Below are 24,743 nucleotides of genomic sequence, written 5' to 3'. Positions count from 1 at the left end.
AGGCTGGGTACCACTTGTGAAGAATGAACCCAAATCTGCCACCTGAGCAGCCTGGCTCATCCTGGCTTACAGCTCACCCTGCAAAATAGTGTTATACAACATTACAGTGGTGTAAATAGGGAACAAACCATATTTCTTAAAGCTGCAACAGCCTCTGCCATGTCTCCAATTCTCCAAAGGCGTACACATCCTGGGTGAGTGCCTGGAACCCCCCTTGGAATCTTGCTACTGCATGGAATCTATTTTGCAACAATAGATACAGAAGCAAAGATACTTCCAGGAGAGAGGGATGCAGGGGCCCAAATCCCCATATTCGGTACAGGATCCAGGAAACCCATTTGAACCCTCACTCTAGTGGAGAGTACTCTGTGGACTTGGGACTACAGGTGTCCAGCAATGATCAATATTTGTTCTTCTTGTTTAGTGTTTACTGTTCTTCTTGTTTAATGAAGGAGAACATACCATTTCTCAACAGTGCCCCAAACACAGATAAATAGTAGCTCACTGCAAGGAGCTTTCACTGCTTCTTCCAAGAGACACCTCTGAACGTAAGTATCAAACGTGCCTTTCCCGATGCTGCTATGACAGAGGTTGGCTTGGAGGGTGTTTGAAAAGGAGGGGAGCAGAGCAGGTATGAAAAAGGAGGTGATGGTGGAAAGGGGAGTGGGTTCAAAGGACGCTGCGGAATACAAGCAGCTTTAGAAATGAGGAGTTGAAAAGGGTGGTTAGAATTAGCACTGGGTGGGAAGATCGAAGGAGCTAAATGGGGGTCTGTGTGCAAGGGAGAGTTGCAAAAAAGGAGGGAGGTGAAGGCATGGGCATGGGAGTGGTGCTTAAAATGGGGGGGGGTACAAAGGGGCTGCAAAAATAGGAAGGATGGCTTTAGAATTGAGAGGAAGGGGAAAAGACAGCTTAATAGTTGCAATGTATTGGAGGAAGGAAGATCTAGGAGGTTGCCATGAGGGTGGTGTGTGTGCAAGTGGAAATGACAGTAAAGGAAAATTGAGGAGGGGGCATGAAAATGGGGGCAAAGGTGGAAATGGAGGTGCAAATGGGGAATAGAAGAGAGAAGCAGCTTCAGAAATGGGGTTAGAAAATTATGACATAGAATCATAGAACTGGAAGGGACCAACGGGTCATCCAGCCCAACCCCCTGCAATGCAGGAATCACAGCTGAACAAGCCCTGACAGATGGCCATCCAACCTCTGTTTAAAAAGCTCCAGTGAAGCATATTTCTCCTACTTCGAAGGGAGTCCATTCCTCTGTTGAACAGCTCTTATGGTCATAAAGCTATTCCTTACATTTAGTCAGAATATCCTTTTTTTGTCATTTGAATCCATTGGCTTTGGAGGAGTAGAAAACAAGCTTCCTCCACTTTCCATGTGGCAGCCCTTCATATATTTGAAGAGGGCCATCCTATTACCTCCCAGCCTTCTGTTCTCCAGACTAAATATATCCAACTCCCTCAACTCTTCATCATAAGTCTTGGTAGCAAATTAATGATCCAAAACAAGAGTGCAATGTACCATTTAAAACTATATGGTAACAGGCATTTTTAAAAGTGGGTTGTTGGCAGTAAATAAAACAAAGATAAAGTAAAAGCTGCAACAGTGAGCTTTTTCAGTAGCTTTTCTTCAGGAAGGGAGCCGGTTGATTAATCAACTATTTAAATGTAATTTACTAGAAACCCATTGTTCACTCCCCATCCCCAGTAGCTGGGAGGAACTACTCAGGAGAATATATATATTTAGAACCAGAATCAGTTCCAGCTGTGCCTTAGTGCCTTAGACATGTGAGTTCAGCAGCAGGGCAAGGAGACCAGGGCACCCCACTCTGCCCAATGTAATCCCTAACTCTTAATTGGATAACAAAAACAACAATGACAACAGCATAATGCATGTAAAAAGTCATTAGGGACATGGGGGGATTTCCAGTGTTTTGCACCCTCAGTTTTATGTATGATTATCTCCCTATGGGGCAGAAGTCATGGGCATGTCAGAGGTGCAATGAGCTCCTGCTCCCCTGGGATCAAGTTCATTCCTTTGAGGCCTAGTGGGCAGAATTAGAAAGTATATGAGAAGCCAAGACAGCGGTGGAAAAGGCCTTCGGGGAGGTGGTAGCTAGGTCCCGCTCCCACAACGACAAACCCATTGCTGTCAGGGAGAATGAAGTTCTCAAGGATGGAGAACATCACTTTGAGGAAGAGGAAGGCATTCCCTTAGAAGGGACCCATTCTTTGGGGGGGGGGTGCTCATGTCAAGGTTACCTCTCCAGTGGGTTGGTGGGGGATTGTGGTAGTTAGGAATATATGTATGTGATGGGCATACAGATTTCAGGAGGAATTGCCTGCCTGGTGCGAGAATTGCAGGTGTTGCTTGTCGCCTAGATAGCCTGCTGCCTAGCTGGGATTAAGCACCAGTTCATTCATTTATACATGGATAGGATTGTGTTCTGAGTCCTTAAGCTGCCACAAAACTCTATACTGCATTTTACTCCAATGGACAGGTAAACAGCTGCTTGCTAGGTGAAAGAGGTTTGTGTTGCGTATTTAGCAGATTAATTGCACTGCAGAAAGCATGCTGGGGAGACCACACGTTCAGGAAACAATGAAGAAACACAGAAATATCTTTTGTTTGGCTTTAATTACAAAAACAAAAACTCATCCTACATTAAATTATATTACATCTACTAGCTGGCCCGGCCACATGTTGCTGTGGTTCATCCCTGTGATTCCCCCCACCCTGTCCCGATCCATGACGTATCCCACCTTTCCTCCCTCCACCCCCCTGGCTCATCCCTGTGTTTCGGTAGGACACCCTTCCCTCTGTTTTCCCCGGGGAGTTTTGCCCCCTCCACCCTATATCGCCATACATTGGCCCCTGTGTAAGCATTGTGAACATTTTTATATATTTAGATTTAAAAAATTCGAAATAAGAAAATGAGAAGCAGAAGTTATAATTGTTTAATTTTATTTTAGGGGTTGTCATTTATTTTGGTGAGTATTGTATGATTTGGGCGTTGTTGTGTGTTTCGGTCTGTGTGTGTGTGTGTGTGTGTGTGTGTGTGTGTGTGTGTTTGTTATTTGGATTTTATAATTTTGGAGTAGAGAACTACTTTAATAATCCCAAGCAGCGGGGGGGGGGGGGATCAAATAGTGAAGACCTACAGCCCCGTAGCAACAGAAGGCGAGTTCCGAAGCACCCGAGCTGTTTGGTTCCATAAAAAACCCAGGAAGTGGCAAGGGGAAGGTAGGAGATTGTAAATGGGGGGGGGCTGGGTTTGGCCACTGCAAATATCCGAGGACTTAAACTGGGGAAAGAAAGTGCATGGTTGTTGTTTTTTTAAGACACAGAGGCTTGCAATCAGTCATAGTATAAAGCGTAGGTTAAAAGGGGAACGAGTGCCCTTATTTAAAATGGCCACCGGAGCCTTGCATTTGACACAATGCCCGCTAAATTTTAAAGTAAAAACCCCTTGCTGTGCCCCCAAGTACGTTGCTGTGGGTTATCCCCCCCCCGGGCCTAGTGGGGGCCTGGGGGCCTGGCAGGGGCCTACATAAAACAAAGGCCGTGCTGCGGCCTGTGATCCATGCGCTTGCCCTCTCTTCCCCCCCCCGGGCGTAGTGGGGGCCTGGCGGCCTGGCAGGGGCCTACATAAAACAAAGGCCGTGCTGTGCCCTGCAATCCGGGCACTCCCCCTCTCCCCCCCGGGCCTAGTGGGTGCCTAGCAGCCTGGCAGGGGCCTAGGGGTCTGGTAATGACCACCTTGGTGGTTTCAAGTTGCTTGGTTGATGATGTCATTATTTGGTTTGTGGGTGTGGTGTAGATTTCACAGGAAGGGAGGGGATGTACTGTGGGAGGAATTCCACTTGAGGGCACTGTTTTACTTGGTGGAAAAGCAGGTTTCTACCTGCACAGGTGTGAGATTTGAGGTATTTTTCTTCTGCAAACACTCGGGGAGTGGCATGGATCGTTGTGTCCAAATTTCAGGACGATTGGTCAAGCGGTTACAGAGAAAAGTGGAGCCCACACTTTCACCATTTTTACATTTATGTATATATATATAATATTTTATGACCCATATATATATATGACCCATTCACCAGGGTACTGAGAGAGGCACATGCTGCTCCTCATATACTATACCCAATTGCTGACACAGCTTAATTAACACAACAGCACCTGCTATACTGCTTCACAGCTGTAAAACTAGGTCATGATATTTACTCTGTCCTTTAAACAGATACACATCTTGTGAAACAATAATGAACCTTAATATTTAAAGAAACCATAATAAAGGCTTTAACAATGATTACTATGCTTCTAACATTCTTCCAAAAGAAAAGAAAGTTAGATTGTTAAAATCCTGCCAGAAAGGCATATAAGAGTCGAATGACTCAAAGGCAAGCCATTGCAATGATGAATTTTGAATGCGATTTGTCTTCACAGACTACTTCCAGAGGAACACAATGTCTCGCCTCTACCTGTGTTTGCTTCTTGCTGGGCTCTGTGCTTTTGCCCAATGTCACCATACCCCTGACCACAAAGAGAACCATGGCCATGGCCATTCTCCTCCTGCTGAAGGTGAAAGAGGTTTGCCCTCTTCGAAGATAGCCCCAGGAAATGCTGACTTCGCCTTTCGATTCTACCAGCAGGTTGCTTCGGAGACTGCTGAGAAGAACATTATCTTTTCCCCTCTGAGCATTTCCACTGCCTTGGCCATGGTGTCACTGGGAGCTAGAACAACCACGTTGAGTCAGCTTTTGTCAGGACTTGGCTTCTCAGATATTACCGAACAGGAAATACATGAGGGTTTCCATGATCTCTTCCGTATACTGAACCGCCCCAATCCTGAACTCCACCTGAGCATTGGGAACACCCTATTCACAGATGACCAAGTGAAACTCCTGAAGAAGTTCCTGGATGATGCCAAACATTTTTATGAGACGGACGTTCTTCCAACTAACTTCAAGAATCCTGCAGTAGCTGAAAGTCAAATCAATAGCTATATAGAAAACAAAACCAATGGGAAAATCGTTGATGCTGTCAAGGGTCTTAACCCAGAGGCTCTAATGGTTATGGTGAACTATATTTACATGAGAGGTAAGTCAGATAGACTTGTTTTATACATGTTTTGCTTCTTAGATGTTCTCAGTTTAAGGTTTAAACTTTAAGCTGTGGTTCAGATTTGTTGGTGCCTTAGGCTGGAGTGTGCCCACTGTGTGAGAAGAATATTATCAGGCTTCTCATCATAGAGAAGTTCTTTTAATCAATCAAAAAATTGACCTCCACCATTATCGAAACAAATCAAATATATTGTGAGACCCCTTTTCCTGGAAATGAGATTATGTAATTGGTAACTAGATTAAGAACAGTAAGATGCCACTAAAACAGGCACTTTTTATTAAAAGCTCTGAGTATGACAATTAATATATTAAAGAATTAAATGACATGTATGCTGTTATTGTTCTTTCCATAAGCCAATTGGGAAAAACCTTTCAATTCTCTGAGTACAAGAGAAGGAGACTTCCATGTGGATGAACAAACAATGGTGAAAATCCCTATGATGAACAAAGACAGCTGGTTCGAGACTTACCATGATAATATCCTGTCCTGCGAGGTTGTGAAGCTCCCTTACAAGGGCAACGTTTCAGCATTATTTATTCTTCCTGACCAAGGAAAAATGAAGCAGCTGGAAAATGCTCTTAGCAAAGATGTTTTGTTCAAATGGATGAATTCAACAAAATCACAGTAAGTGCGCATGCCATTGTGGAAAGAGTGTAGTACATATTTGTAGGTGTAAATATATTGTTGTTAGTTTGAGGGGTAGTGATCGGCTGTATAGTGACCAAGTCCCTTGTAATTCCAGAACAGGATCAATTGAGCATAGGCATCGTTGAGACAGGAGTGCAAACGTGCTAGGAATGTGGGCTTGGGAGAGCACATCTTTGATTGGAATTCTGTCCTGCCATATGACACCCAAAATCCTCCCGGCACATCCCTCCCCCCCAAAAAAATCAATACCCCACTAGCCTCCGTTTCCTCTTTCAACAGGAGAATACATCTATCCCTTCCAAAGTTTACAATCTCTGGCAACTATGTTATGAAAGGAATGTTAAGAAGAATGAATATTATGGAGGTATTCACAGATCAAGCAGACCTCTCTGGAATAACTGGGAAGCCAGAGCTGACGATTTCCAAGGTAGGCTTCTCAAAATTCAACAGGTTGATCTATATTTTCTTTCATCCTCCGTTTTTCACCAGAGGTACACTGTTGTGTGAAGGTTCAAATGAACATAATTTGGGGTACTTGAACCACAATCCCATGTCTCATGGAGAGCAGGAACCAAAAATATTTGCTATTCCAGCTATGATGATTAAGAGGCACCAAAATCCCATCTCTCCCTCTGCTATAGCCTAGTGACATGAGTGGTGCTTGATGACAGTTGAGGGGGTGGAGCCCCATTGGAGCTGGTCTCCCAACAGAACTGATGGAGAGACCCTTAAGGTCCAGCTCTCCCTCTTCCCTTGGTCATGCTATCTGGGGCTGATGGGAGTTGGGCTCCATAAACATGAGGAGGGCCACAGCTTCCCCACCTCTGACACAGAATTTTCAAGAGCAGATGATTAGGTGCTAGTTGCTTTGCAAAGACTGCAGTTAGCATTGGAGAAGGAGGAGAAATCAGATATATTTGCAAGACAGTATCGTTTATCACATACCTGCTATAGTCTGACCAGCTCATACATTGTAGGTTGTTTTTTTTATAAAAAAATACTCCTGATTAACCATATGCTGTGTGTATTACTGCAGCATAATTTTAAAGTATATTACTAAATATGTATTGTATCCAGTTATATAAACTTTTGTATTGATCTGTTTATGTGCTGGCTACTTTTGGAAACCTAGTGTTTATAATATTATAGGAGTAATAGGGTAATATTATATATGATGTATATATGAAAGAAGCATATGTATTTTTAGCATAATCAGCCAGGGACGGGGATCTTGCTTCTCATCAACATTAAGGGAGAGACTTCTGCTTGAGGCGCGACGGAAGATGGCTGAACATTCCATCGCTCTAACTTGTTAGAATATAGGGATGGTAAGCCCTAGATTCTTTCTTCTGCCACTGGCTTTGGTAAAGAAGACAGCAAACAATCGTAGCCTTTAACTACGTTTATTAGAGAGCGATGGAACAGTGTGTATGCCATCTCTCTCAGTTAGAAGTGAAAGTAAGAGAACAAAAACATCACATGACAGGAGATCAGGTTACATCCGTTCTCCTGTGTGGGAAAGTTACAGCAGCCATACATCAAAACAATCAGCCTGTCTCACATGCAGCTGGGCAGTGGACAGAATTAAATATGCTAACACAATGATCAAGGGCTAATTAGAGGCTGTTATGGGAGTAAGCAGCCTCCCAAAATCTTCCCAGAGCAGGGAAGATGCAGTCTCATCTGCAGATGCCCATTCAACCCGGTCCCAAATTCGGAAGGAAGGAGGGGCTGGGGGGCACTGGATGGAAAGCACCTGAGATAGCCAGCTCTCCTGGATGCCATCCCTGCAGGGTGTCAAGTTCCATTACTTAAGAGGAAAAATTGGATTTAAGTTTTGGACATGCTTCGGATGAGGAGGGAGGAATTAACCTGCTAAACAGCCCAGCCACTGAGGAAATAAAAGACAATTGAGGAAAGATTACATCAGTGTCAGAGTGGTATGGGAACGGAACAGAAAGGGGGGTGAGACTTTCTTTATTATTGTGCCTTACTATTTAGCTAACAAACCCCGCCTAGAAGAACCGTTTTTAACATTTATAGCAAGCAAGAATGGATAGCTTGGAATTTTTGGTAACCATTGATATAATATGGCTTTAAAAGCATAAACTGTGTGGAAATGAAAATACAGTATAATTAAGACCTTGATTTGTGGTTTGCTTGTAAGAGGATAAAAGGTTTCCCTATTATGCTGACATCAGACAGAAACAGATCTCATTATTTTGCTGGAATTTTGATACAAACGTTGGATGGATTCCCGAAACCTTTATCAACAGTGATGCAGTAGAAAATTGGAAATCCACCATGTTGGAACCCATTCGAGTTGCAGAAATTAAAATTGTTATAGGGGAGCGGTGACCCCTTAATATGCTTTAATATTTGTACTTCCAGTTTAATTTGGTAACTCCCCCTGGAAAAAGTATGAATGAGGCAACAGGTTTGGAAAAATTGTAAGTGGATGCTTAGATGTGAATTCATTGGAACTGTGTGAAGATGGCATCAGCCGGCAATAGCATCTGCTTGTTATGAGAAGACTTTTGGAAGGAATTGGCAGAATACCAGTGTGTGATGAGATACTGCGAACTAATTGAAGGGAACCAAGGACATAAAATCCACACAGAAATATATTATTGTTTGTTCTGACTTGCTTGTGGGAATAACTCAGAGGCTTTGCAAACTCAGAGGCTGTGAACGAAGGAAGGATAACAACAGAAAGAGAAATAAGAATCACCAGAAGATTTGAAATGCAGTAGGATTATGATGTTGATTAGAGCCCTCCAAAGTTTTGAAGCATGGAGAGTCCACCCAAAATTATAAATTTGGCAGAATACTTGGATTATTTGATTTGTATATGTATAATGTGGAATATTTGATGTGATTTGATTTGATTGTTAAAATGGAAAATTTAATTTAAATGATTTTTTAATAATAAAAAAGCACTAGGGGAGAGAGATAAGAACTAGGAAAAAATACTGTAATTATGTAGAAGATTGACATCAAGATTTTCAGAAAATTCCATCAGTTCCTTGAGGCTGACTGATAAAAAAATATGATGCTTATAACTGGTTAGAGGAACCAGATCAATAGGTAATCAGAGTGAGAAATGACCACATGATGTTGTTTCTTAAGACATTCAATAGATGCCTAGAGCTTTCTCATGATAAAACCCTGAGTCAGACACAATCTTGCACTAATTTTTGTTGTATTTCTTTGCAGGCTATTCACAAAGCTTATTTAAATGTCCACGAGAATGGCACTGAAGCTGCAGCTACTACTGCCATTGAAATGGTTCCTACCTCCCTTCCTCCTGAAATTAAATTCAACCGCCCCTTTCTGCTGCTGGCTGTTGAAGAGGAAACTGACACCATCATTTTCATGGCAAAAGCCATGAATCCTACTGAGGCATGATTGCTCAACTTGGTCAAATGCTCAGAATGAGCTGAGACATTCAGGAGAGGTTACAAATAATAAAAAAGGTTTCTTTGACACCATTTTCATTGCAATTCTATCATTGTAATTTTGTGGGGTATCTTAATTTGGTTCCCGACACGATCGTCTGTTTGATTGCGTTCTTCCCTGCTGCGTGTTGCTGTTATCCGATTTAAATTTCTGTTTGCCAACGTCGCAGAGCATTGTTGTTGTTGTTTAGTCGTTTAGTCGTGTCCGACTCTTCGTGACCCCATGGACCATAGCACGCCAGGCACTCCTGTCTTGCACTGCCTCCCGCAATTTGGTCAAACTCATGTTCGTAGCTTCGAGAACACTGTCCAAACATCTTGTCCTCTGTCGTCCCCTTCTCCTAGTGCCCTCAATCTTTCCCAACATCAGGGTCTTTTCCAAGGATTCTTCTCTTCTCATGAGGTGGCCAAAGTATTGGAGCCTCAGCTTCACGATCTGTCCTTCCAGGGAGCACTCAGGGCTGATTTCCTTAAGAATGGATAGGTTTGATCTTCTTGCAGTCCATGGGACTCTCAAGAGTCTCCTCCAGCACCATAATTCAAAAGCATCAATTCTTCGGCGATCAGCCTTCTTTATGGTCCAGCTCTCACTTCCATACATCACTACTGGGAAAACCATAGCTTTAACTATACGGACCTTTGTCGGCAAGGTGATGTCTCTGCTTTTTAAGATGCTGTCTAGGTTTGTCATTGCTTTTCTCCCAAGAAGCAGGCGTCTTTTAATTTCGTGACTGCTGTCACCATCTGCAGTGATCAAGGAGCCCAAGAAGGTAAAATCTCTCACTGCCTCCATTTCTTCCCCTTCTATTTGCCAGGAGGTGATGGGACCAGTGGCCATGATCTTGGTTTTTTTGATGTTGAGCTTCAGACCATATTTTGTGCTCTCCTCTTTCACCCTCATTAAAAGGTTCTTTAATTCCTCCTCGCTTTCTGCCATCAAGGTTGTGCCATCTGCATATCTGAGGTTGTTGATATTTCTTCCGGCAATCTTAATTCCGGCTTGGGATTCATCTAGTCCAGCCTTTCGCATGATGAATTCTGCATATAAGTTAAATAAGCAGGGAGACAATATACAACCTTGTCGCAGAGCATTACAGGGAATTATTTCTAGCCTCAAAGGTCCTCAAGCGCATGGGCTATTTTCCCGAGTTTTGTTCTGCACGTAATCATTTATCTGCCTTTTAGCCACTCTGGGAATGGTGAAGTTGGTGAACGACTGTTCAATGAACAAGGCATTTCCCACCTTCACCTGTGCTTTGTTATCCGGGCGGTGAAGGGCATGGATGAGGTGGTGGAATCCTTTGTGTATCTCATTCTCCCCAGTCACAGATAGGTTAAACGCGAGTCCTTTGTGAATCTGACTTTGAGTTTCCGACTTGGCACCCAGGGTCAGCAGTGCAAAAGCTGCAGAGATGCTGATGGGGGAGAAGAAAATGTTCCTCGAACCTGCGCCTGAAGCTATGTTCCTGTAGAATCTGAATGCAAAGTCAGAATTACTGGGCTAGCCTGGTCATCGTTGTGTCCTGGGTGGTGATGGCATTGGACTTCAAGACTAATCAGTAACAAGGAGAGGATGATGACCAGCTTCATTTGGGATTTGCAATTCTTCTGCTAATAATTCCCATACAAGATGTTAAAGGATCGATCCAAAAATGCATGCGTGCTCTGCAACAAAGGCGAATTCTGCCCTAGACCTTTACATTTATACAATAGAAATAATTCACCTTTCCTGTGAGTGGCGTAAGAAAGAATGTTGTTAGTTTCACTAAATCACATACAGTTTTGATAGAAAATTGTTTCCACATTTGTGTTTTTCAGTGTTTCAATGGGTTTGGTGTTTTTTTAAAAAATAAATTCATTATTTAAAAATAAACCTGGCACATTCTAACCATGGAATATTTCTTTGTGAAATATTTCACACTTTTGGGAATTTAACATAGTAATATTAATTTTGACAACTATGTATCTATACCTATATATGCCTGTATCTATGTATATAGTTATTTTCACATATCATTTTGAAATCAACTTTTGAATAGCAAAGACTATTTCATTTTCATTCTGATGCTTACCTGAGAATCCTGACAACCTTTAAACAACTTTGGTTTATCCCTGCTCTGTCACAAAATCAATGAAATTCTGCCATTAACTTGAATGGGAATAGAACTGTGTCAGTAGTTCCAGTTATTTATGCACCCAGCCACACACAGAACCAAAGAAATAATTCATATTCTTAGATGCTGGCCTGAACATGCAGGCATTTGTTTAAGAAGTCTGCAGTGGTGCCCTTTCCTTTTACATAGCAGAGGAAGATTCTGACATCTGCCATGTCCATGTGGTTTATGGTGCAGCAGTTGACTCTACTGGAGTCCATGGCTATGGCAGGGAGGGGAAGACCTTTCTCAGCTCATGGGTCACATTTCCTTATGGGCAACCTTACAGAGATCACATGCCAGCAGCGGATTGGACAAAAGTGGGTGGAGTAACTGACATGCCTCTGACATTTCTACAATAGGTTACATTCGGGCAAGAGGTTTCTCTATGTGCATGTCTGCATCTCTCCATCCTCCACCTAGGGAAGAAAGAGAAGCAAATGAGAATTCCTAGATGTCTAGAATTTATAACTTTAGGTCTAGAATTTATATCTTCAGATTGAAAGAAAAAGAGAGGCATTGTAATATATGTTAACTCAAAATTTGAAGTAAAAGAAATTTGTAAGGACAATGAAGGTAGAATTCTGGGTATACAACTGGGGAAAGGTAACAAAATAATTGTGATAACAGGAATTTATGCTCCAAGTGGAAATAAGACAGAGTTCTTCAAGGTTGTTGTTGTTGTTTAGTCGTTTAGTCGTGTCCGACTCTTCGTGACCCCATGGACCATAGCACGCCAGGCACTCCTGTCTTGCACTGCCTCCCGCAGTTTGGTCAAACTCATGTTCGTAGCTTCGAGAACACTGTCCAACCATCTTGTCCTCTGACGCCCCTTCTCCTAGTGCCCTCAATCTTTCCCAACATCAGGGTCTTTTCCAAGGATTCTTCTCTTCTCATGAGGTGGCCAAAGTATTGGAGCCTCAGCTTCACGATCTGTCCTTCCAGGGAGCACTCAGGGCTGATTTCCTTAAGAATGGATAGGTTTGATCTTCTTGCAGTCCATGGGACTCTCAAGAGTCTCCTCCAGCACCATAATTCAAAAGCATCAATTCTTCGGCGATCAGCCTTCTTTATGGTCCAGCTCTCACTTCCATACATCACTATCAAGGTAGTGGGTGATAAGCTATTAGAATTTATAAATGAGGAGATTATATGGCTAGTGTGAGAGCCAGTGTGGTGTAGTGGTTAAGAGCGGTAGACTCGTAATCTGGGGAACCGGGTTCGCGTCTCCGCTCCTCCACATGCAGCTGCTGGGTGACCTTGGGCTAGTCACACTTCTTTGAAGTCTCTCAGCCCCACCCACCTCACAGGGTGTCTGTTGTGGGGGAGGAGAGGAAAGTAGATTGTTAGCCGTTTTGAGACTCCTTCGGGTAGTGATAAAGAGGGATATCAAATCCAAACTCTTCTAGGAGACTTAAATGGAGTTACCTCATTGGAATTTGATCATACAGACTCAGGAGGTAGACCAAGAGGAAGACCCCCCCCCCCACTTTCTTTAGTATGGTGGAGAGTTTGAATCTGAAAGATGTGTGGCATTACACAATCTAACAATCTACTGCCGAAGGTAAACCACCCCCACCCCCGATATTCTACCTAGATTGATAACTGATCACAACCTGGTTACAGTATAACTAAGAAATAGGAGAAGGGTAAACAAAAGATGGAGAATGGATGAAAAAATCCTAAAAGATTGTCAGGGGACCACCAGAGGTCAGCAGAGAGCTCAGCAAGAAGGCACAAGGGGTCTGTGATGCTGAGATCCCTGAGCGATGCCAGAGATGTCATGCAGCAGCGACAAGCAGGTACAGTGCCCTGCAAGGGAGGGTCTCTCTGACACTAGAGAGGCTGGGCAGCATCTGAGCAGCTTGAGAACAGAGGCGGAGCTGGTGCCTCCATCACCCCAACTGCACAGAGGTCTTAAAAAGGAAATTGAATAAAATGAAAAAGTACTAGCCAAACATCCTAAAAATGAGAAAGCAATGAAAAATGGTAAGCTATTACAAAATCAATTGTCAGCATTGGTTAATCAGGAGATAGAAAATAACTTCAGGTGGATGAAACAGAGGTATTTTGAGTCAGCAAATAAAACCAGGGAATTACTGGCATGGCAACTGAAGAAGAGGCAGAAAGATCTACTAATAGATAGAGTAATGGATGGAGGGAAGATCATAGATAAAATGGAAGAAATCACCAAGAGGTCTGTTAAATATTTCAAAAAATTATACAAAAAGGGCAATGAAAAGGAGGAGGAGATAGAAGAGTACTTACAAAGCAGATCTCTACCCAGAATATCGGATGAAACTCCCCGGTTACTATGATGGAACATGCTATTTCAAGGAGTAAACTTGGTAAAGCCCCAGGTACCGATGGTCTCCCCGCAATCCAGTATAAAAGACTTAAGGAGGTGCTTTTGACTCCTCTAAAACTACTTTTAAATAAGATAATGGAAGAAGGAAATTTATCAGATTCCAGGAGGGAAGCCCATATAATTCTATTGGCAAAAGAAGGTACAAAGCGAGAAATGATCCAAAATTATAGACCTATTTCATTGTTAAATTCAGATTATAAAATTCATGCTGACATTCATGCTGGAAAATAGACTAAAAAATGTGTTGAAGGAAATAATAAGTCAGGAACAGGCGGGGTTCCTCCCAGGGAGGAAAATGAGTACAAACATGAGAATAGTTACAGAATAGTGGTTGACTTAATAGAATATTTGGATATGCACCCAGGAAAGAAAGCTGCCTTCGTGTTTATCGATGCTGAAAAAGCGTTTGATAATGAATCATGGGAATTCTTGAAGAAAAATCTAGAGAAGAATGAGCTGGGGAAAAGGTTTACAAGAGGGATAACAACTATCTATGAATCTCAAAAGGCAAATTTGATAACTCCGAAATGTCAGAGACTTTTAGAATTGAAAGGAGAACAAGGCAAGTGCGCCCACTCTCCCCGCTCCTGTTTATTTTTACTTTAAGGACTCTCATTCAAGACATAAGATTAGAGGAGACTATTAAAGGTATTGCCTTGGGATATAAATCATATTTGCTGATGAATTTCTCCTGACGTTGGAGGACCCAATAGATAGTGTTAAGAAAACCTTAGATTTAATGGTGAGTTATGGGAAAGTCTCCGGTTTTAAACTAAATATGACAAAGACGAAATGATTACAAATGGTTAACAAGATTAGATATTTAGGTATACAAATTACAATGAAAAATTTAAATCTATTGAAGATAAGTATATTAAACTATAGAGCCAAATTAGAAATGATCTTGAAATTTGGCATAGTTTAAAACTATCTATTTTTGGGGGGAGGGGGAATAGTGGCAATCAAAATGAATATACAGTGGTGCCTCACTTAACGAATGCCCTGCTTAACGAAATTTCCGCTTAACGAAAGGTTTTTTCGAGCGGAGGTTGCATTGCTTAACGAATGGTTTTTCCCCCGGCCGCAACTCGCTAGATGTTTTTTGTCCCTTATTTTCTCCGGCACGGAGCGCAACTTTGGAGACCTCCGAAGTTGCGTTCCGTGTCGGGGGAGGCGGGCGAGAGCCAAAGCGCTGATACGGGGGCCGGAGCCGACGTGCGCCGATTTGGAGACGTTTTTGCTGGCTGCCTTCCCCAAGCCAAGGGGAAGGCAGCTGGAAAAACACCCCCGCACTGGCGCGCTTTGGCCCAGTCACCGGGAGCCGAAGCATGCTGATTTGGGGACGTTTTCGCTGGCTGCCTTCCCCTCCTGCCTCTGTTGGATTAAGGAGTGGATTCGGTATGAGAATACCAATATATTAGACCTTGAGGGGCATGACAAAAGAATGGATGGCAGGCTTACTTACTGTTCTGTATTTTAATATTTTGTTGGAAGCTGCCCAGAGTGGCTGGGGGAACCCGGCCAGATGAGCGGGGTATAAATAATAAATTATTATTATTATTATTATTATTATTATTATTATTATTATTATTGGAAGACAAGACAAAAGTGCATCAGGATTTTATTAACCATATTATCAGGAATCCATTTATTAAGGTCTGGAGGAAATATCATAGGCTTCTGGAACCCAAAACCCCATGGTGGGTGACCCCATTTGATACACTTTCAATCAAATAGAAAAATATGGGTAAAATTGGAGCAACATATAGACAATTGGTAATAGAGGAAGGAGGAGGACAGTTAAAACTTTAATTGTATGAAGAATTAAAAGTATACTGCACTAGCTGGCTTCAGTACTACCAATTGTAGCCTTATTTGCTGATAAGGGCCCAGGCAGGACAGAGACAGTCAATAATGACACCGGCGGTTGAATTCAGAGAAAGAATTTAATCCTTAAATTTAAGGGACTCTCGGTGATCCATGTTTCACGAACAGAGTAAAGAAACACCAATTTGCAAAGCTGCTTATACACTTCTTGGGCTCCTTTCCCCTTCTTCTGTAAATGTGCGCACGCAAGGGGGTCACAGGTTACAAATCCATATTAGGAAAATCTGTATCCTGTCCTTCTCATAAACACAAAGGGGGTCACAAGTACATATAAGGAATATCCATGTCCGGTCCTGTGCTTATACTGTGTTTATACACTCAGTAGCACTCAGCACTCAGCCTTGACCAACTAAGGTGCTGCTGGAAGGAATTTTTTAAATTTTGTTTCGACTACGTCAGACCAACACGGCTACCTACCTGTTTTCAGTTGGTTTGGTCTTCAACACCTCTGCCAGATGTATGTATGTGAGTGGTAGATCTTGTGGTGGAGGCGGGTTTTGTGGGTTGCTGTGCGTCAGTCTGTCAAATGGAGGGTAATAGGCCCCCTTCAGATCCCCCTGAGCCTCAGAGTCCCCCTGTTTTTCAGGATCTCGTGGCGGAGGCAGGGTTTGTGAGTGTGGCGCATTGTTGTGGCTAATCCCTGTGACTGCCCCCATGTGTCCCAATCCATGATCTATTCTGTTTGCCCCCCCGCTCTCCGTGACCGGCGTATCTCATGACGTTTTGAAGGATGGTATTTATTTTTTTCTTGTGGTTATTTGGTGGGGGATTTTTTTGGGGTAGTGGTGCTAAATTGTAAAGTAAAACCCCCCTTGCCGTGCCCCCAAGTGCGTTGCTGTGGGTTATCCCCCCCCCCAGGCCTAGTGACCTGGGCGCTCGCCCTCTTTACCCCCCCCCGGGCCTAGTGGTGGCCTAGCGGTCTGATAATGGCCGCCTTGGTGGTTTCAGTTGCCTGGTTGATGCTGTCATTTGGTTTGTGGGTGTGGCTTAGATTTCACAGGAAGGGAGGGGTGGAGGAGGGTATAACGCCACTTGAGGGCGCTGTTTGACTTGGTGGAAAACCAGGTTTCTACCTGCCCAGATGTGAGATGTCAGGGATTTTTGTCCCCAACAACGCTCAGGGAGTGGCCTGGATCGTTGTGTCAAAATTTCAGGACGATCGGTCAAGCGGTTAGGGAGAAAAGTGCAGCCGACACTTTCAAGATTTTTACATTTTTTTATATATAGATGGGGACAAGATCTGGGCTATGCAATTTGGTTTGAGAGGTGGGAAAAGTTATGGCGAAATTATAAAATTTTTACTATTATTAAAGAAAACATCATGAAGATGTGTTATAGGTGGTACATGACCCCGGTTCAATTGGCAAAAATTTATAAATAACCTTGAAATCTGTTCTGGAGATGTAAAAAGGCCCAAGGCTCGTTATACCACATTTGGTGGAATTGTGTGAAGTCCTTTTGGAACAATATTTACAATGAATTGGAAAAGAATCTTTAAAATAACCTTCCATAAAAGACCTGAGGTGTTTCTGGTCTCAGAAGACATTCCCAAGGATAAGGTTAGAGCTTTTTTGTATGCTACAGCGGCCACTAGAATACTGGTGGCCAAAAATTGGAAGAGTGAGAGGACTCCTTCAATCTTAGAGTGGCAAATTAAATTTTGCGAATATATTGAACTAGCCAAGATGACAGCATCAAACAGATTGCAATGAAAACAAAAATTAAGAAAGGAATGGAAATGTGTTGAAGAATTTTTTGTGCAAAATCATTCTATTAGAAATCCCTGGATAAGAATAGACTGAACCCATTAAGTTAAGAAGTTATGTTTTCCTCTTTTCTTTTTAATAGATGAATGACTATTGTAATGAATAAAAATGAACACAATGTTAGAGGTTTTTATTAAGTAATAAGTTGGATATAACGCATATGGGTGAAGGAAGTCACACGGGCTGTCACGTTAGAGCCCTGTGACACCTTCAATCTCTTTCCCCACCGGCACGCCCGCTCTCCCTCCGGAGTCCGCTTGGCTGCCCCACGCTACCTGGGGAAGGATCTAGCTATGCTCAGGGGCTCTAACGGGGTTACAAAACAGTTCCTTCAAATGGCAAAGCTGCCACCACCCGGGGTCTCCTTAAAGCCACCGGGATCAATAATGCACTCAGCCTGGTAGAGGGCAAAGCAGCCTAGGACTAGATTTAGCAGTGTAACCAGGAAGGACCAAAATCCACAAAGAAATCTCTTTTAACTATTTATTATAAAACAGTTAAACAAAGTAAAATGCAACAGTTCTCAAGAAAAGGGGAATACAAAGATAAAACAAGAAAAGCATAACTAAACATACAAATACAAACTTAAGGCAAAGTTGAAATGAAGACTGCATCTCTCCATCTCGGGCAAATCGCAGTCAAGAGCCATTGGCAAACCTCAGTCTCTCTTAGGCTCCTTGAAGAGGAACAGGACAGCAGTACCCTGCTGGGCCATTTTGCAAGACAAAAGGACACTAGAGCCCACTTCTTACAGACTTAAATCTTCAAAACCCTCGAGGTGTTCCACGTGGGCTTACAGGTCATTATCCAATCTACGTGGGTTTTGGCGTTTGAATAATCCAATCAAAAGTTCCACAACAGTTTGTCCTGTCAATCAATTAGAGGCTACAAAGATGCCTTGTGTTTACCCATTAATCAACCTGCAGGGCAATTAACACTCTCAGTTCCCAGCACACACCGGACGACCCTTCCTCCCTAATTCCTTATCACATCGGAATGTAAGATTTCACAGCTGCAGAGTTGGGGAAATTATACACGGGATCAAAGAACAGGATAGGAGTCAAAAATCCTCTTTCTCAGAGTTCAAGAGTTTAGATTCCCAGGCCATTCTCTCTCTCGATGGCCAGGATCCCATGAAGCTTTGCAACTCCCATGGTGCTCTGCACAAACCAAGGGTAGGAATACACATAGACTCATGACACGGGCATTTGGGTGTGAGGGGAGGTGGTTGGAGGGTTAGATGTGGGGAATTTAAAGGAATAATATATTCATGTTATGTACAGTGATACCTCGGTTTAAGTACACAATTGGTTCTGGAAGTCCGTACTTAACCTGAAGCGTACTTAACCTGAAGCGAACTTTCCCATTGAAAGTAATGGAAAGTGGATCAAGCCATTCCAGACGGGTCCGCAGAGTACTCAGCCTGAAGCGTACTTAACCCAAAGCGTACTTAAACTGACTGTACAATGATGAAGATGTATGGCAATTATGTAATGTGAATTAATTGAAAATAAATAATATAAAAAAATAAATGTAAGGGGGAGAGAGTATAGGGAACCTCCCCCTATCATCAGGAGCAGCTCCTCCCCAAGCAGCCATGGAAGCTCAGGGTCTGAAGGAGCGAGTCAGGAAGCAGAGAGGGAGAGCCAGGGCTCCGGCAGCAGGGAAGACCCCCTGCTCCACAGGCGGGAAGAGAGGGAGACGGAAAGGGGGGAGGGAAAAGACAGAGCGTAGACCCTTTCCCCCGGCAGCGGAATTAAGGAGGAGGAGAAAAGGGAGGAGATTCGCTGTCCCTAGGCTCTTATGTTGGTCCAAGGAGAGAAAAGGGGCAGTGCCAGATTCTGACATGGAATAGCGCGGACATGAAACCGACAGCTCATCACACTGTAAATAATGTGCACCAATAAAGACTCTGAAAGACAAGTTTGTGGAGAGTCATTACACAGGAGTAGCCATAATAACCTCTGGCAATGAATGAATGAATGAATGAATGAATGAATGAATGAATAAATAAATAAATAAAAAAAAAATAGATTTCCTAGATGCCAAGATCCAAGTTTGGGGCAAATGCTCTGTGGTGAGAAAACCCCAGCAGAGATTTAAAATCACAAAACATGCAGCAAAGTAAAGCATAGAAGCATAGGCTGTTATACCTTTAAACTATGCCATTCCAAGTTCCTTACAAAATTTCCCACTTCCCCCAGCATAGGAAAATAACATATGTTTGGTAAGTTACAAATTAGTTTCCATACAAACTCTTCAAAAGTCTATTCATGTGCTTTCCCATCCACTTGCACAGGTAGTAAAACTTAGCTTAGTTACAAATTGGCAAAATTTATAATAATAATAGTAATAGTAATTATTATTATTAATATTATTATTTATGCCCCGCCCATTTGGCCGGGCATAAATTATTAGTATAGGAATTCAAGAGTGGCTTATGAGAGCCGTGTGGAGCAACTAGCTCAAACCTCTTCACATGCTGAGCTACACAGGTAGACTGGGGAGAACAATAGACTTGATTGTCCATTTCCTCTCAATATAAGGGAAGTGGACATAGGTAAGCCTGGCAAGACAGCTTAACCCTTTCATGCATTAAGTAGACTTAAGCATATTGTGGTTATATGAAGCTGGTTATGGTGTGGTATGGAAGCTGTACTTCTCAGGATAGAGCAGGGCTGTGCAGAATTATTAAAACAGCAGAGAGCATTATTGGCTGCTCACTCTCCACCTTAGAACAAATCTACACCACCAGGTGCCATAGAAAAGCACTAGACATATCAAGAGATCCATCGCACCCTGGTCACCATTTCTTTGAGCTCCTGCCATCGGGGCGGAGATATAGAACAATGCAGGCAAGAACGAGCCGTCTCAGGAACAGTTTCTTCTCTAGAGTGATTTTGGCCTTAAATGGAAAGCCTGGACTTTGAAGTCATCTTGTTTTATTTGTCATTTGTATTATATTTACTGTTTTTGATTAGGTTTTGTAATTTTGGATTATGCGGAATGCTTTATCTGAGTGGATGTAGCAACCGAGTAATTTCGTTGTTCCCGCAAGGGGACAATGAAAATAAAGATATATTATCTTATCTTATTCCGCATTTATCACCTTTCAAGGACACATTCTAGAGAAGCAAATGCACTTGATGGTGTAGCACCAGTGAGAGGTCTGTCCTAGGGAGAGCCTGATAGGTAAAAAGGTAAAGGGAGAGAGACCTGAAGGGTGCCATTTGGCCTGGGGTCCCCTACCCTTGGACTATGTCTAAGCCTTGCTTCTTAGCACAAGGACATGGGTGGCACTGTGGTAACAGCCACTGAGCCTCTTGGGCTTGCCAATCAAAAGGTCGGTGGTTCGAATCTGTCCCAGCTCCTACCAACCTAGCAGTTCGAAAGCACACCAGTGCAAGTAGATAAATAGGTACTGCTGCGGCGGGAAGGTAATACTGCTTCTGTGCACTCTGGTTCCTGTCGCGGTGTTCCATTGCACCAGAAGCAGTTTAGTCATGCTGGCCACATGACTCAGAAAGCTGTCTGCAGGCAAATGCCAGCTCCCTCAGCTTGAAAGCAAGATGAGCACCGCAACCCCATAGTCATTTTTTACTGGACTTAACTACCCAGGGGTCCTTTACCTTTTACTTAAGCCTCACTTCTTAGCATGCTTATTCTGGTCACAGAAGGAGGAATGCAATTAAAAAAGCAAGAGTAGCAGGAGAAGAGAAAGGAGGAAACAAGGCACAGGGAGAGATCATGGAGCTGCCTAATGCCTGCTAGCAATGTCTTCTCTAGGAAGGTGTTGGAAGCTATCAGCTCTTGAGGATGATCCCACCTTCCTGCAATCAGGCAGCCTAATATGACCAAGAGGCTCAGTGGGCACCCTAGATTACTTTTCACCTGCCTCAAGCCTCTTTCATAAGAAAGCAAACAACCTGAGCAAGAAGCCCAGGCTGTTGATGACCATCTCTGCTGCCCTGTCATGTGCATTCACAGCTCCAACCGCTCCCTAGTGCCTTAAAAGTGGAAGTGCATGTAGAAGGAAGCTTTGCTGATTCCAATGTGCAGGGCATGAGGCTGGAGACCACTTGTGAAGAATGAACCCAAATCTGCCACCTGAGCAGCCTGGCTCATCCTGGCTTACAGCTCACCCTGCAAAATGCTGTTATACAAGATTACAGTGGTGTAAATAGGGAACAAACCATATTTCTTAAAGCTGCAACAGCCTCTGCCATGTCTCCAATTCTCCAAAGGAGTACACATCCTGGGTGAGTGCCTGGAACCCCCCTTGGAATCTTGCTACTGCATGGAATCTATTTTGCAACAATAGATACAGAAGCAAAGATACTTCCAGGAGAGAGGGATACAGGGCCCCCAATCCCTATATTCTGTACAGGATTCAGGAAAACCCATTTGAACCTTCACTCTAGGGGAGAGTACTCTGTGGACTTGGGACTACAGGTGTCCAGCAATGGTCAATATTTGTTCTTCTTGGGTTAGCCTGCTCTGTTTAGTGAAGGACAACATGACATTTCTCAACAGTGCCCCAACACAGATAAATAGTAGCTCACTGCAAGGAGCTTTCACTGCTTCTTCCAAGAGACATCTCTGAACGTAAGTATCAAACGTGCCTTTCCCGATGCTGCTATGACAGAGGTTGGCTTGGAGGGTACCACAGGGATGGTCTGTGTGCAAGTGGAGGTGTCTGAAAAGGAGGGGAGCAGAGCAGGTATGAAAAAGGAGGTGATGATGGAAAGGGGAGTGGGTTCAAAGGAGGCTGCGGAATAGAAGCAGATTTAGAAATGGGGAGTTGAAAAGGGTGGTTAGAATTAGCACTGGGTGGGAAGATCGAAGGAGCTAAATGTGGGTCTGTGTGCATGGGAGTGATGCTGAAAATTGGGGGGGGGGTGCAAAGGGGCTGCAAAATAGGAGGGGTGACTTTAGAACATCCAACCTCTGTTTAAAAATCTCCAGTGAAGCAGATTTCTCCTACTTCTAAGGGAGTCCATTCCACTGTTGAACAGCTCTTTTAAAAGTGGGTTGTTGGCAGTAAATAAAACAAAGATAAAGTAAAAGCTGCAGCAGTGAGCTTTTTCAGTAGCTTTTCTTCAGGAAGGGAGCCAGTTGATTATTCAACTATTTAATCGTCATTTACTAGCCACCCATTGTTCACTCCCCATCCCCAGGAGGCTAACGGAAGTTGAGCCACAAATCCTGATCTTGCCTACTACAGTAGCTGGGAGGAGCTACTCAGGAGAATATATATTTAGAACCGGAATCAGTTCCAGCTGATGAAGTGCCTTAGACATGTCAGTTCAGCAGCTGGGCAAGGAGACCAGGGCACCCCACTCTACACAATGCAATCCCTAACTCTTAATTGGAGAACAAAAACAACAACAGCATAATGCATGTAAGAAGTCATTAGGGATATGGGGGGGGATTTCCAGTGTTTTGCACCCTTGGCCGTATGTATGATTATCTCCCTATGGGGCAGAAGTCATGGGCATGTCAGAGGTGCAATGAGTTCCTGGTCCCCTGGGATCAAGTTCATTCCTTTGAGGCCAATGTGACAGAATTAGAAAGTGTACGAGAAGCCAAGGAGAGCAGTGGAAAAGGCCTTCGGGGAGGTGGTAGCTAGGTCCCGCTCCCACAACGACAACCCCACTGCTGTCAGGGAGAATGAAGTTACAGGTAGGTAGCCGTGTTGGTCTGAGTCGAAGCAAAATAAAAAAAATCCTTCAGTAGCACCTTAAAGACCAACTAAGTTTATATTTTGGTATGAGCTTTCGTGTGCATGCACACTTCTTCAGATACACTAGAAACAGAAGTGTCAGACCCTATATATATACAGAGGGTGGTGGGGGTGGGTGGGAATGGGTGATGGGCTGATGGGAGTGGTAAACCTGTAGATGGCTGTTAATGGCTGCAGATGGCTGCAATTAGTCCTGGGCTGAGACGGCTGTTAATGGCTGCTGATGGCTGCAATTAGTCCTGGGCTGAGGTGCTAAAGAAAGCTTGATCATGCATAATGAGATAAGAATCCGATGTCTCTATTCATCCCAGGTGCTTCCATGGTTTTAAGCTTGGTAATGATTTCCAATTCAGCAACTTCTCTTTCCAGTCTGTTCCTGAAATTTCTCTGTAATAAAACAGCTGCTTTGAGATCTTGTATAGAATGTCCTGGGAGATTGAAGTGTTCTCCTACTGGTTTTTCAGTCTTATGGTTCCTGATGTCAGATTTATGTCCATTTATCCTTTGGCGTAGGGTTTGGCCTGTTTGTCCAATATAGAGAGCTGAAGGGCACCGTTGGCATTTGATGGCATACACAATGTTAGAAGATGAGCAATTAAATAGTCCTGAGATGGTATGTTGGATGTTGTTGGGGCCAGTAATGATGTTGTCCGGGTGTATGTGGCAGCAAAGTTGGCATCTGGGTTTATTGCAGGCTCTGGTACCAGTGTCCATGTTAAGTCTGGTGGTTGTATTATTGTGGGTGAGGAGTTGTTTAAGATTGGGTGGCTGTCTGTAGGCAATGAAAGGTCTTCCTCCCAGAGCTTGAGAAAGGGAGCTGTCATTGTCCAGGAGAGGCTGTAGATCTTTGATAATGCGTTGTACTGTTTTAACTTGGGAGCTGTATGTGATGACTAGTGGTGTTCTGTTATTTTCTTTTTTGGGTCTGTCTTGCAGCAGGTTCTCCCTAGGTATCAGTCTGGCTCTGTTGATCTGTTGTTTAACTTCATCAGGTGGATATTTTAGTCCTAAAAAGGTTTGCTGTAGATCTCTTAGGTGAGATTCTCTGTCTGTAGAGTTGGAACAGATACGGTTGTAACGTAGGGAGAATGAAGTTCTCAAGGATGGAGAACTTTGAGGAAGAGGTAGGCATTCCCTTAGAAGGGACCCATTATTTTTGGGGGGGTGCTCACGTCAAGGTTACCTCTCCAGTGGGTTGGTGGGGGATTGTGGTAGTTAGGAATATATGTATGCGATGGGCATACAGATTGCAGGAGGAATTGCCTGCCTGGTGCGAGAATTGCAGATGTTGCTTGTCGCCAGGGCCGGTGCTAGGGTTTTTTTGCGCCCTAGGCGAGATCACCTTCTGACGCCCCCCACCCCCCAGCCAATGATATTTTGAACACAGGAAGAATGAAAAGCACAGAATTTGAAATTGTTAATTTATTTATTTTTAATTGTGAAAACAAGTCATAAAACAATTTCTGATTTATTTTCTCAAACAGAAGACAGTTTTAGCACAGAAATCACTTGTTAAATGTTAAATGTGATGCTGAAATTTAAGTCTATTTAATGTTTCAATTTCAAGCACATCAACGCTGATTTGCAAGACAC

General features: G+C 43.3%; 3 protein-coding genes across 7 annotated transcripts in view; 2 read left to right on the top strand and 1 right to left on the bottom strand.

The window, feature by feature from the left end:
• SERPINA10 (serpin family A member 10) overlaps nucleotides 1-24,743 on the bottom strand; it is a 201,224-nt gene that overhangs the window by 99,428 nt on the left and 77,053 nt on the right. The window lies entirely within an intron of this gene.
• On the top strand, nucleotides 446-9,266 carry LOC118075216 (alpha-1-antitrypsin-like). 2 transcript variants are annotated; one of them, XM_060272069.1, is made up of 5 exons: nucleotides 446-548; nucleotides 4,450-5,103; nucleotides 5,481-5,751; nucleotides 6,055-6,202; nucleotides 8,992-9,266. In XM_060272069.1, the coding sequence occupies exons 2-5, from the start codon at nucleotides 4,470-4,472 to the stop codon at nucleotides 9,181-9,183; spliced, it is 1,245 nt and encodes a 414-aa protein (XP_060128052.1). In that variant the 5' UTR covers nucleotides 446-548; nucleotides 4,450-4,469; the 3' UTR covers nucleotides 9,184-9,266. The 2 variants fall into 2 exon arrangements, with proteins under 2 accessions (XP_060128052.1, XP_060128051.1); XM_060272068.1 differs by having other exon boundaries at nucleotides 498-631.
• Nucleotides 21,901-24,743, top strand: part of LOC118078409 (alpha-1-antitrypsin-like) — an 88,715-nt gene continuing 85,872 nt past the window's right edge. For 3 of the 4 annotated variants that reach the window (XM_060272100.1, XM_060272096.1, XM_060272103.1), the window contains exon 1: nucleotides 21,901-22,012. The gene's annotated coding sequence lies outside the window, so the exon portion shown is untranslated. Of the gene's footprint in view, nucleotides 22,013-22,099; nucleotides 22,128-24,743 lie in introns of those variants that run through there. The other variant, XM_060272098.1, reaches the window with a different exon arrangement.

Source organism: Zootoca vivipara, chromosome 1 (assembly GCF_963506605.1).
Source record: "Zootoca vivipara chromosome 1, rZooViv1.1, whole genome shotgun sequence".
NCBI classification, from domain to species: Eukaryota; Metazoa; Chordata; class Lepidosauria; order Squamata; family Lacertidae; genus Zootoca; species Zootoca vivipara.
The sequence above is the reverse complement of the archived record's forward strand: the minus strand, read 5'-3'. Positions and strand labels throughout refer to the sequence as shown.